The following is a 12,888-nucleotide window of genomic DNA, read 5'->3' as shown; positions in this document are numbered from 1 at the left end:
GTATGCAAACACTGCAACTTTCCACGCTGACGCCTACAATTATCTGACACAGGCCGCGATCCCTGTCTGTCGCAGCAGAGTGCGGCGCAAGTTCGTTCTCAAGCAGCCGGGGCCAGTCCAGGCCCGGCCCGCTCGTCTCCGGGCGGGGTCGCCCCAGCAGCGCCACCCTCTTTGCCTTTCTCTCCGAGGACCTGAAGCCCAGGCCGCCCGCCTGGGGGAGCAAGGGGTCGGGGCCCAGCCTTTCACACCCATTTCTCTCGTTATGATAAAAGGCCCACCTTGGGGTGCCAGCGTGGTTACTTTCATTTTTCCGGGGGGGGGTGTCGAGGAAACTTCCCGGCCAAAAGGTGAAGCTACTTTTCCGGAGGCAGAGGGCGTTTTCCTTCCTTCCAGGCTCCCGCCTGGTCTCCTAAGGCGCTCGGGGCGCTAGGGCTGCGCCCGGGTTCCTCCTCGCCCCGCACCCCTGCTGTGAAGCCTGCTGGGTTTCTGCCTCTGAGGAACCTTTTGGGCCTGTCACCCTGCCCCCCACTTCGCGCCACAGCCACAGAGCACACCACACGCACCATATGGGGGGCGTACACATCCCACACGATTCACACCATCCTTCACACACGTGTGTACGCATGCAGAGAAAACACGGCACAAGCTTACAAAACATAGTCACACTTCATCCGCACGCAAATGCACACTCGCACATTTCTGCATACACAGGCTCACGTCGCACGTACACACGCCAGTGCGCTATCAGTGCACAAGCACATGCCCTTGGGTGCCCACGGACCGGCTCTGCCCAGAATAGCAGGCAGACAGAAGGGACTAGCAGGAGCCACTTGGGTGGTGGTCACAGACTCGGGACCTGGGTCTTGTTGGGGGTCCTTAAAGTGCCTTGAATTTTGTGTGGGGCCCGGGCAGCTCTCACACCCCTCACCCCGCAGGCGCCACACGGACCTGGCCTCCCAGGGCCTCTGCGACCAGACCCAAGCCCAAGGCGAGGACCAGGAGGTAAGATCCGCTCACTGGGTGCTGACACTTGCCCACGTGCCTTCTAAGGGGATGCACAGGACGCTTTCCAGGGACTGAGGGAGTGGGGTGGGCAGGGAAGGAGGGGGTACGACCTCAGTGACCCCCCATCCCTGCACAGGTTGGGAGCCCAGCCAAGGAGGATGGGGAGGGCGGGGGTGATAATTGCCATCTACAAAGCAGGCGAGAGCTTTCAGTCCTGCCCCAGATTTACATAAACGGACTAGCTCGGTCTGCAGTCTGGAAAGGGTGCTTGCAGAGAGGGCGACATTCTGCAATCCTAATTAGTGATTTTTGTCCCCTTGTTACTGGGCTCAGCATCTCATGCAAATGAACTCTTCATTTCAGCCACATTACCCCGGCTCCAGAATTAACTGACTCTTATCTTTAATGATATGCTGCTGAAGTTCTCGGAGCCTGGCTAGCTTTTTATCTTGATTACTCTAATCAATAAGAAATGATAGAGTAGAATTATAAACTCTATTGGCTTTTAAATGTTGCCGACAAGCCCTCTAGATGCCATTCCTGTTCATTGTTATTTATTAAAATGATCCTCAGCTTAACAGCGGATGCAAATAGATGAACAAGGAGAATTAGCCTTGGGACTGGTCCCAGCCAGGCCCTGACACCCCCACCACCATCACCCTCCTAGGGAAGATTCCTCCATTTAGGCTTGAGGAGGTGAAAAAAACAAAAAAAGCAATAGAAAGAAAATTGCTCTTTGGAAGTTGCCAGAGAAACAGAAAACAAATTAAGAACCACCAGACCCACACCCTGTCCAGGCAGTCTTCAATGTGGAAGCTTTGAAAGAAAAAATAAAGACATTTTGAAACACAGACACACATGCACACAACCTCTCCACCCTCCTTCCACAATCCCCCCACTGACTTTCTGTGTACCAATATCTCTAGATTTCTGTGTATATAGAGATGTATGGATATATACTCTCAGGCAGTTGGACTTCAGGAAATGTTACCTCCCCATCTACTTCTGGGAGAAAAGTGGGGTTGAGCCCCTTCAGTTATGCGGATGGTGATTTCCAGTCTAGTTCTGTGGTGGGTGGTGGCTGGCCAAGGAGCCCAAGAGCCTCAAACTGTGTGAACATCTAGCACCAGAGGCCTTGAGACCCATGCCTCCCACGGAGAGCAGCCCCATTACCCACACCAGCCCAAGATCCCAACCCTACAATGGCCGGCCTCACATGCCCAGTTGGAGTGGTAAATGCCTCTCTTTCCCCAGAAGCCAAACAGGATGCAGAGTATTTCTTCTTTCCTGATCCACTGAGAGTAAAAAGTGTTTGTATTGTGAGACACATCCAAAGAGAACAGGAGACCACCCTCCTCACTCTCTGCCCGTGGTACCCATCTCCCTGCCACCCCAGGCAGTTTTGTCCCAGGTAGGGGAGGAGCTTTCAGGGCTTTCCTGAGGTCCGTGCTGCTGCGTACACTGACACTGATCACAGTCACGCACGGATTTCATCGGTACCCGCGGAAAGCCAACGAACACCTGTTCGGGCCTACTCTACACCAAGCACTGTCTGGAGTACAGGCTAGGCTCAAAGACCTTCCGCTTGCTTGACCCTCTGCCCTTTCAAGGCTTTGGGAATCCGAGGCGTCCTAAGTCCCGCAAGCTAGCTCGATCAGGAGGCTGGAGCACAGGGCCACACGCCCCGCTCGGCTCGGCCCTGGGGGCGCACGAGGGCTGCCCAGCCGTGGGGCCCGCTCCAGCCTGGTAGCTGCGAAGTAGTTCTTTTCCCTCGTCAACCCCACCGCGGGCACAGCGCAGGGAGCAGTTGGCTCTCCGGGCCTCGCCATGGGGGGAGGCTGAGCTCTGTTCCCAAAGGCGCCTGGCCACGGAGCTGGAACCCGCGGGAACCTAGGCCTCTAGCGAGACCTGAGCTCAGGAGCCCAGGAGGCCGGAAGGCGAACTCCTGGCCTCGCCTGGGCAGCGGCCAATCGCGGAAGGAGGAGTTGGAAATCGCCCGCAAGCTAAGCTTTTTTTTTTTTTTTTTTAAATGACATATGGGGGAAGGGCTGAATGTATCAAAATCATGTACAATTTCTGTTCTTAGCAACATCCTTGTTATTAGGAATGATGACTAAACCGCCAGGATTATTCTGGACTGTAAGTTATCAAGAGCCCACTAATTTCACATTAAAGCCCATTGACTGCAACAGCGTGATTGAAGGGTTTTTAACAATTAACATAATCAGAAAATGAGCTGAGATAATTTTTATTCAACTCATTACTTTTTAATCATGTATTTCTTTTAATTAATATCTTCTCCGTGAACATAACACAAAGCGGAGCCCCAGTGCTGGCCCAAGCCAGCCTACGGGACTGAATTTGACATAGCCAAACATTTCACCAGCCGCATTCAACGCATCTCTATTGTGGTGTGGGTGAAATAGGAAAATGTTGTCCAAAAGTCACCATGTTGTTTTGAAACACAATTTAAAAGGGGGTGGGGGGCGTCGGGAGCACTCAAGCCATACGCTTTTAATTTAACTTGACTTTTATATTTGGGCGCCTTTCTTGGTTTGCAGCCAGAGAGATACAAGCGGGAAGAAACAAACTGGAGGAGGAACAAGTAGAAAAGGCTTTTGGAGACGAATGCGGGCTGGTGGAAGGTCGCAGGTGCAGACCTTGGCAGTGGAGTCCCAGCCTCCACCTCGACGGAGGATTTGGCAGAGGCCGGCTAGGGCTGAGGAGTTCAGGACCTTCCATCACCTCCACCCCACTTCTGCCCTGTGACCCAGGGGCCAAGCCCCTCGCTCCCCAGGCTGCCTGGAAGTGGGCTTCACCTATGGACTTCTTCAGTGAAATGTCCTGCTCAGCCGCTGAAGCCACGGCGCACACCGCCCAAATATTTGCTCTGACCTCACCTGAACGCAGGCCAACATCTCCCAGTATCCCCACCCAGAGACTCCATCTAGTTCAAATACTAAACGTGGGACGGAGAAGTCTGTGGTGGCTCACGGGTCCAGCCTCCCCTCTGGCGGCCCCCTCCGCCCACATCTCCGGCCCGTGGGGCAGGGGCATCTTTGACACCTCCGAGAAGAAGCTGCTTGTGAACGAAAATCTCTCACAGTATAGCCTCGTCAGCTTTGGAAAAAAGAAACAAAGCCGACCCCTGGTGGAAGAAAATGAAAGTTTAAGAATTTTAAAGTTTAGGGATTTCATAGCCTTAGTTAGGTCTGTAAGAGGGAGCAGAGAAGAAAGGAGGAGAAAGAGGAAAAGGATAACTGGAGAACTGGAAGAGGCAGAGAACAGGAGAGGCCACACAGCAGGTGGAATTGAGGGAAACAGCTGGGGAAAATGAGACCCAGGGAGAATGTTTCTTTAGGACCTTGACTTGAACATGCTTTGGTCATCCTGCGGTCTGGCCATCCTGGGGCCAGGCAGGGAGGTCTGATTTCCCTTCTCCCCAGGGCAGGTCTGGGAGCTCTGTGATCATGAGAACAGGTGGAGGACACTGGCTGCTGATTCTTTGCCTGTCCCAGAGAGCATCCACATGCCAGAACCGTCCCTGTCTTTCCTCTGAACAAACCTCTGCCCTCACCATCGTAACCTCTCAGTCTTCGGTAGGTCATAATTGAGGTAGTGGCTTAAGAATGAAAGCCCCATCCCTCTGGCGTTTATGTCCTAATCATTTTTAGTAAGGACCAGGTGGGGCGTAGTTTTGAGTCTAAGCGATGGATGAATTTTAGGCACTGGAGCAAAACAGGGAAAAAAGAATGAATCTCTGTAATCCTCTGCTGATGTCCAGGGCCAAACAGTTAAAAATAAAAGAAAGAAAAGGTGACATCAAAGAATAAGATCTCACTGATTAGCATGTCACTGTTTACTTGGAGTGAGCACTTCAGGTTAATCAAGGAAGTGCAAAGGGTGGCATTTGTGTCCTTGAGCTCTTTTTAAAGCCTCCCTGAATCCACTCCAAAGATGTGCCTTGGAATTGTTCCCTTCTCATCCCTGTGCCTCTAATTCCATGCCCTCCTGCACGCTGTGTACTGATAATCTGTAAGGACTGTGCACATCCGGCCTCTACAGCATCTGTGACAAACCATACACATTTTTAAAATTGGAAACCTCCTTAGTCCATCCATTTATTGAAAGCTAACCCTTCCTTTAAGGTAAAGCTCAAATGTTACTTTTCCATAGAGACGTCATTATTTCCCCACTTTTCAACTCTTAGATATAATAAATAACTTTCCCTTTGATTTTCCTCTCCTATCATAACTGTCTCCATAAAGTAGTTAGTTGTATATGTATTTTCTTTTAGTTAGTTTATTTTTCGTGGAACAGGGTATCGAACTCAGGCTCTTGCTCTTTTGAGGTCAGCAAAGTGCCACTGAGCTAAATCCTAGGCTCTGTATTTGCTTTTTCTACTCCTTTGTAAGTACCAGCAGCTGATATTGCCCACAACACTGAATCCAGGTCTTTGCCCTGCAAAAAATGTTTACCTAATTATTGATTATTCTCTGAGAGTCAAAGTCTGGTCTTTTAGGCTGGGGATTTAGCTCAGCGGTGCTGCGGCCTGCCTCAAAAGCACAAGGACCCGAACTCCAGTACCTCCCCAGAAAAAGAATCTGGTGTTAACCACAGCCATTCTTGGGAGTGGGAGATGAGAGCAGCAGTTGCTGAGGTAATGAAGGGAGGATGAAAGCAAAGCGAGAGGGTGTGTTTGAGAGCGCACAGGAAGAGCCAGGAAAGCCTAGATGTAAGGTGTGAGGCTATGATGTCAACAAAGGGACCCCCATGGCCACTCTGGGAGCCAGAGGCAGAGCTGCGGTGACCCCACTTTGGCATAGAGCTTTCTCCCCAGCCTGCCTTGTCTCATCTTTGCGGTTTTCAGGACACTTTGTCAGCTGGCTACCTTTCCCGTCTTTTTCCTGATCATCAGAGCACCGTGACACACTGGGCTCTTATTAGTATTTTAACCACTATCCTAAAAACAGCCTGAATGTCCCATTGCTGCTCCGGCTAATTTCAAAGATGATTTCATTTTTTCCCCCTGATGGGACTGAGTCTGAACAGTACAAAGCAAAGAGAAGAATGTACAATTATCAAAGCACTTAGTTTGGAGACAGTCAAAATTGAGTAATTCAGGTCAGTCTGTACACTTGCAAGATGAAATTATCTGAATTGTGTACCTCTACTCTCTCTGTGGCCAGATGAATTCTTCTCTGCTTTGTACTTTGTAGACACAAGCTTGCTGTTTAGAAGTTTCTTGGGCATTCTCAGTGTGTGTGAGGGAAGCTTAGTACTTTAAATGGTTTCCTAGGACCCCATCATCTCTTTGGTGATGAAATCTAAAAACTATTTCTATTTAGATAAAAAATAAAAATTATTGTTGAAAACATCAAACTTTAATATAGTGTGTTGAACGTTTTCTACCATACACAAAGTAGAATAAACCCCCATGAATCTGTCGGCTACCTTCAGTGGCCATCATATTTTACCTTAATTTACACCTCGCTTTTGGTTTCATTAGCAGATTTTAAAATGAACCCCAGACATCAGTGTCTTTTTACCATTGATTCAGGTACACTTCACTGTGTATTTAATTTCTTTCCTAATTACAATGCCAGTATCACAGCTAACAACAACAAAAAAGTTATTGTCTCATAACGTCCAGTACATGTTAAAACTTCCCTGATTGTTTAAGAAAAGGGCTTTGAAAACTTTGTTTAAATCAGGATCCAAACAATCTGCTCATTGTATTTGTTTATATGGCTCTTATAGCTTTTGAAAATGCTTTGCTGAGCCAAGCATGGTGGTGAACCCCTGTAATCCCAGCATTTGGGAGGCTGAGGCAGGAGGATTGCCGTGAGTTCAAGGTGAGTATGGGCTACACAGTGAGTTCAAGACCATACTAGAACATCTCTCTTTTCCTTCGGTGCACTCTGGCCGTATGTCACATGCCAAAGCCCCAGCCTGTGTACAGCCTGGCTGTGCAAGTGCCCTGATGTCCTTAGTGTACATTCCTCACCTTTCTCCATTTGCCCACAAGTTCCTGATGTTGGCTTCAGAGTTGTTGATATGTGTGTATCTGGGTACTCATGTTCTTTTTGTGAATTGCATTCCATAAAAAATGAAACATCTTTCAGCTCTTGGCTAGTTCTATTGCCGCCCTTTTGCTCAGAAGAGGAGAAGGCTAAAGAGACTGGTTTAGGGGAGTGAGTCCATATCAGACTTCTTGGTATGCTCAAGATCATCTCTCTGTTCAACCCAGCCCCCCACCTTTTTGTTTATTTAAAACAGGGACTCACTGTGTAGTTCAGGCTGGCCTTGAACTCACTGTGTAGCCCAGGCTGGCCTCCAGCTCACAGAGATCCTCCTGCCTTAGCCTCTTGAGTGTTAGGACTCTACAGGCATAGGGCACGGCCCTTTGTCTTTGCATCATATGGCAAGATCCTGCTGCTTGGAATCCATGCTTTCTCAGGTATCCCTGGGTTTCTCAAACTCCAGGCCTGTAGAAGGCTGTCTCCCCTTCCTGTCTTAGTTACTTTCCTGTCACTGGGACACAGACAACTCAAAGGTGGAAGGGTTTATTTTGGCTCACTCTGTAGAGGTTTCAGTCCATAGTTGGCTGGCTCTGAGGCAGGGCAGCACAGCAGAGGGGTGTAGCAGAGAAGGTTTGCTTTTGGCAAGGTGGTGAAGCAGAAGGAGCAATCAAGGTGGGGTGGGGTGTGGGGAATCGGCCCTCCCGGGCCACACCCCCAGTGACCCATGTCCTCTGCCCAAGCTTCACCTCCCAACCTTGAATTTAGCCATAAACTCATCTGTGGACCAATCTAATATCACACACCCATGATCCAGGCACCTCCCCTCAGCCCCACCTATGAGTAGTGAGGCTTTGACGACATCTAGATATAAACATGCACAGATGTGTGGCTATCAGAGCCCACATGTGCCAGGCTTAATCTGTGACCTTTGTTATGTGAGCTCTGTCTACCTCACTACCTTTCTATTTTTCTACTACCATATGGATCCTCAGAAAAAGCTAACATTAAGTGCAAAAAACACGTGTCACACATATAAAAATACATGTAAAAATAAGAGAGGAATAGGTGAAATACTTTTGAAAACATTCATCAAAACTCTGTTTAAGTAACAGCATTAATTTAAAATGTCAAAAATATTTAAAATGATATTAAAATATAATTTAAAATTATAGAGCCAATAAAGCATTATGTTTTGAAGTTGCCTTATAACTGTCTTTTCCTCTCTTATCTAGGGTCAGAGAGATTGAATGACTAGTCTAAATCACACAGTTGGTGAGTGACAGGGCCAATTTAGCTGGATTATATGGGTGGGAATTTGCATATCTGTATTTGTAATATTAGTTAACAATTCTATCTTGAAGAGCTGAAGAATACTTTCTTGTTAATCTTGGGCTTTCACTGTTAACCATCAAAGAGAAAAAAAATGAATTTGAGTTGGAACATTTCCTTCCCACCGTGAGTCTTTAACAAAATAGCACAATGTTCTGAGCTGGGTTTAAAAAATGTTTTTGGAAGGTCAAGCAAATGATAATCACAAAAATGGAGTGCTTCCAATTTTACTGTAGCAGACAGTGCAATTTCTGCTCATTAGATCATATAATTTATCTTTTTTTTTTTTTGTACCAGGGATTGAACTCAGGACCTTAAACTTGTGAGGCAGGTGGCAGAACCACTAAGCTAAATCCCAGGCCCTAGATTATATAATTTAAATGTAGTTAATACAGTTTACTGCACCTTTCCAAACTGTCCCTGGAATGTGATTGCAAAATGTGTAACTCTGGAACAGAGTAAACTACAATTAAATAGGAATCAAAGAACTAGAAATTCATATGTGGTTCACTTGAACTCTTAGATAGCTTATCTGAGTATCTCAGAATTCAAGGCCCGGGTATTCTCATGTCAATCACTTTAGTTTTTAGCATAGGTACACAGAGGATGCTTAATTAACTAATTAATTAATGATGAGGTGAAGACTTATCTGCTATGTAAGTAGCATGGTCCACTCTGTCAAATCTTTCCACACATAAAGTACCTAAAATGATAAAAGCTCCACTGTATATTATATTGCCAGTCGGAATGAAAATACCAAGATCACTGTAAGCATTTGCGTCTCCACCTCATCGTCAAGGTATCGTTAGTGTCGTTTGGTGACCTAACCAGGAAAGGTTTTATACCTTTTTAAGAGATATTAACACATTGTGATGATTTTTCTTCTTAATAGTAGTACAGCAAGCATCAAGAGAGAATGGAAATGTTCTGGTAGGGTCAGTTTGAGAGATTTCCTACCTGAGACCAGTGACTGAATGGGTTTGTGCTTGGAGACATACTGTACAACAAGCCTAGGAACAGAAAGAAAAGGAACTTTTTTCTTGTGCTTTATTTTTTATTCTGAAGAAAAGAATACAGAGCATATGGGGGGGCACTGGGGTATAGCTCAGTGGTAGAGTATGTGATTAGCATGCATAAGGCCCTGGGTTCAAACTCTAACAACAATCCCCCCAAAAGAGTGGGGACAATGATGTGATAATACCCATATATTTGTCACTTACATTAACAAATATTAATAATTTGTTGTATTTGCTTCATATTTTTTGCCAAAGTATTTTGAAGAAAAGACATACAGTATATGTACATCTCTAAAATATAATTTGTCTACATAACCCCAATGCCTTTATCACATTTGGAAAAATTAACAAGTACTTTCTAATACTATCAAATATCTACAAAATACACTTCACAGCTAGGTGTGATGGTATTCACCTGTAATCTCTGCTTTCAGGAGGCTGAGGTTGGAGAATTGCAAGTTTGAGGCCAGTATGAGCTACATAGTGGAACCCTGTCTTATAAAAAATAATAATAATAAATAAGCATCACATCATTTCATGGTCAAGTGGAATTCTGAAGATGATGTGGAAAAGCCTACTCTTTAGGTACTAATCATTACCTTTTTGTCCACAAAGGTGAGTTGCACCATAGGGCAGAGGACATCGGGGTTCTATTTTGGGGGATCTGCATAGATCTGTGATAATACAAGTTGCTTAATTTCTATTTGTCTCAGGTTTCTTGCATGTAGACAATGAAGACAGACTAGCCTGTAGTCCTAAAAGATTCAGCCTCAGATTAGTCAATTCTATTTTCAGATAATTATGGGATGAGGTAGAAAGAAATCCTCCTATCATAATCACAGACATTATTTCTATTTAAGGGGACATTCTTTACCTGCAGAAGCACCATAGTTTCACTAAACTCCTTATCCATTGTTCCGTGTTGCTACCTGGGTGGTTTGACATGATGGCATCACTGTGGCTGCGTCTGAAAAGAAATTGAGCAGGAAGGTTTTCTGTTTTTCTCAGGGTTGCACAGGAGATGAAATGCAGGTTTTTGTGTGTGGTAGTTAATTTTGCGTCAACATAGCTAGGCCATCGTGTACCTGTTTATCAGTAATCTCAGCATTGCTGTGCAGGCATTTTTTACAGGGCTAACATCTACAATCAGTTGACTATGAATAAAAGAGATTACTTCCAACAATGCATGAGGGTCTCTGTTTCTTTTTCCTTTTCTTTTTTTGAGACAGGGTCACACTATGTAGTCCGGGCTGGCCTTGCACTCGCAGCAATTCGGCCTCAGCCTCCTGATTACAGGCATGTGCCCCCATGCCTAGCTTGTGGTCCTCATCTAATCAGTGAAAGACTAAAGAGCACAAACAGCTTCCTCAAGAAGAAATTCTGTCTCAGGATTGCAACATTAACTACAGTACAGGCCTAAGACTTTCAGACTTGTTAGCTATCGCAATTGTGTGAGTCAAAACTTTTAGCTGGGCATGTTGGTGCACACTCGCAATCCCAGCACTCAGGGAGGCTAAGGCAGGAGGATTGAAAGTCTAAACTGAGACTGAGCAACCTAGTGAGACTCTGACTCAAAATGAAAAATTTAAAAAGGGCTGGAAATGTAGCTCAGTACAAGCCTTGGGTTCAATCTCCAGTATTCTCTTAATACACACAGCACATGTCTCTCCAGAGTACCCTGGCTGGTACAATGTTATAGAACACAATTTGGGAGTGGGTGCTGGTGGCTGAAACCAGAACCTCATGAATGCTAAGTGGTTAGTCTGCCATTGAGCTATACCACCTTCCTCTACACCACAATATTTTCGACATCATATATGGTATATGTTACAAAGTAATTTGGTTTCTTCAGATTTGGAACTTTAATAGTATGGAATTTTGATTACTTTGAAGTCTAGTATTCTAGCATCTAGAAACAAAAATACTGAGTAAAAACTATAAATCAGAAATGGCAATGGTTTATCCAAAAGGAGAATAATGTATAGCACTGGAAAAGCATTTAAGATACTCTATGCATTTCTCTCCCCTTTCTTTTTTAATTTTGGTACCGGAGATCGAACTCAGGACCTTGCGATTGCCAGGCAGTTACAGGTACTCTAGAATCACCTCCTAAATTAACTACCTGAGGACAAGTGTTTTTCTCAGGCTCTACTCTTTGGAAGCAGCTGCTCTAAGACAATAACAGGAATTTCCTGTCAAGGAATGGTCTTCAGAAGCAACTGAACCTATCATTAGAAGCCAGTTATGTCAGAATCATTTTCAAACACTAGTTTGGAATCCTTCATGCAAAGAAATTCTACTCAAGAAATCCAACATACAAAAAGAACTGGTCTTCCATTTTATCCTTCTTCCGAACGTGCCCCAGAGGTGTTCGTATTAGGTTAGGGCTGCAGTAACAAAGTTCCAAAAGCTGGGAAATTTACACGACAAACTTTTATTGACCCACATTTGCAGGAGTGGAAGTCTGAGATCAAGGGTTGGTTCCTTCTGTGGATTGTAAGGGAAGGATCTTTCCCAGGCCTCTCTCCTTGGCTGACTTCTCCCGATGTCTCCTTATATTGCTTTCCCTCTCTGCATGTCTGTGAGTCCAAATATATTCTTTATTTTTGAATAAAAATCTCTAGTCATATTGGCTTCAAGTCAAAAGGCTTCATTTCAACTTGATTAGCTCTGTAAAGATTCTATCTCCAAAACAGGGTCACATTCTGAGGTACTAGGCTTAGGGCTTCACCATAAGAACTGGAATGAGGGGAGACAAAATTCAACACATAATAATATTGACAGACTTTCAGATCCCAGCTTGAAAACCACTATACTCAAGAATCAATTGGATAATTTTAACAATTCTACCTGTCAGATTACACTTTGGTTTAAATAGGGACACATTACTACTCAAAATTAAATATTCCATATGAACAATGATAACTTTCTTTTCTACTGGAAATAGTTCATATAAAAACTCCTGACCTAAAAATTCCATGGATGTCTTGTGGACCTCTCTCCTCCTTCCTCTCCTCCTTACTAGGTCTTCTTAATGAACATAGATGCAAAAATCCTCACTAAAATATTAGCAAATAGAATGCAGCACATTATCAAAAAGATAATACATTATGATCAAGTAGGTTTCATCCCAGAGATACAAGGATGGTCCAACATATGTAAGTCAATAAATGTAATGCATCACATAAACAGAAGCAAGGTTAAAAAAACCATATGATCCTATCAATAGATGTAGAAAAGGCTTTTGACAAAATCTAACACCTCTTCAAGATAAAAACCCTGAAGAAAATAGCTATAGTAGGACCATACCTGAATGTGATAAAAACTATAATGACAAACCAATATCCAGCAGCATACTAAATGGGGAAAAACTAAAAGCCTTCTTTATAAAATCAGGCACAGGGCTGGGGATTTAGCTCAGTGGTTCTGCCGCCTGCCTTGTAAGCAAGGACTTTGAACAAGGAGTTCGATCCCCAGCACCAAAAAAAAAAAAAAAAAAAAAAAAAAAAAAAGGG

General features: G+C 44.8%; 1 protein-coding gene across 1 annotated transcript in view; it reads left to right on the top strand.

Moving 5' to 3' along the window:
- The first annotated feature begins 3,041 nt into the window (after window positions 1-3,041).
- The window catches only part of Ostm1 (osteoclastogenesis associated transmembrane protein 1), a 59,279-nt gene continuing 49,432 nt past the window's right edge, over window positions 3,042-12,888 (top strand). Inside the window, exons 1-2 of the mRNA XM_010635331.2 lie at window positions 3,042-3,072; window positions 3,567-4,120. Of these exons, the coding sequence (XP_010633633.1) occupies window positions 3,042-3,072; window positions 3,567-4,120 (585 nt within the window). The remainder of the gene's footprint in view (window positions 3,073-3,566; window positions 4,121-12,888) is intronic.

This window comes from Fukomys damarensis, unplaced genomic scaffold, assembly GCF_012274545.1.
Source record: "Fukomys damarensis isolate Sample0158 unplaced genomic scaffold, DMR_v1.0_HiC HiC_scaffold_14, whole genome shotgun sequence".
Lineage (NCBI taxonomy): Eukaryota > Metazoa > Chordata > Mammalia > Rodentia > Bathyergidae > Fukomys > Fukomys damarensis.
This window is presented reverse-complemented; position numbering and strand designations above follow the sequence as displayed.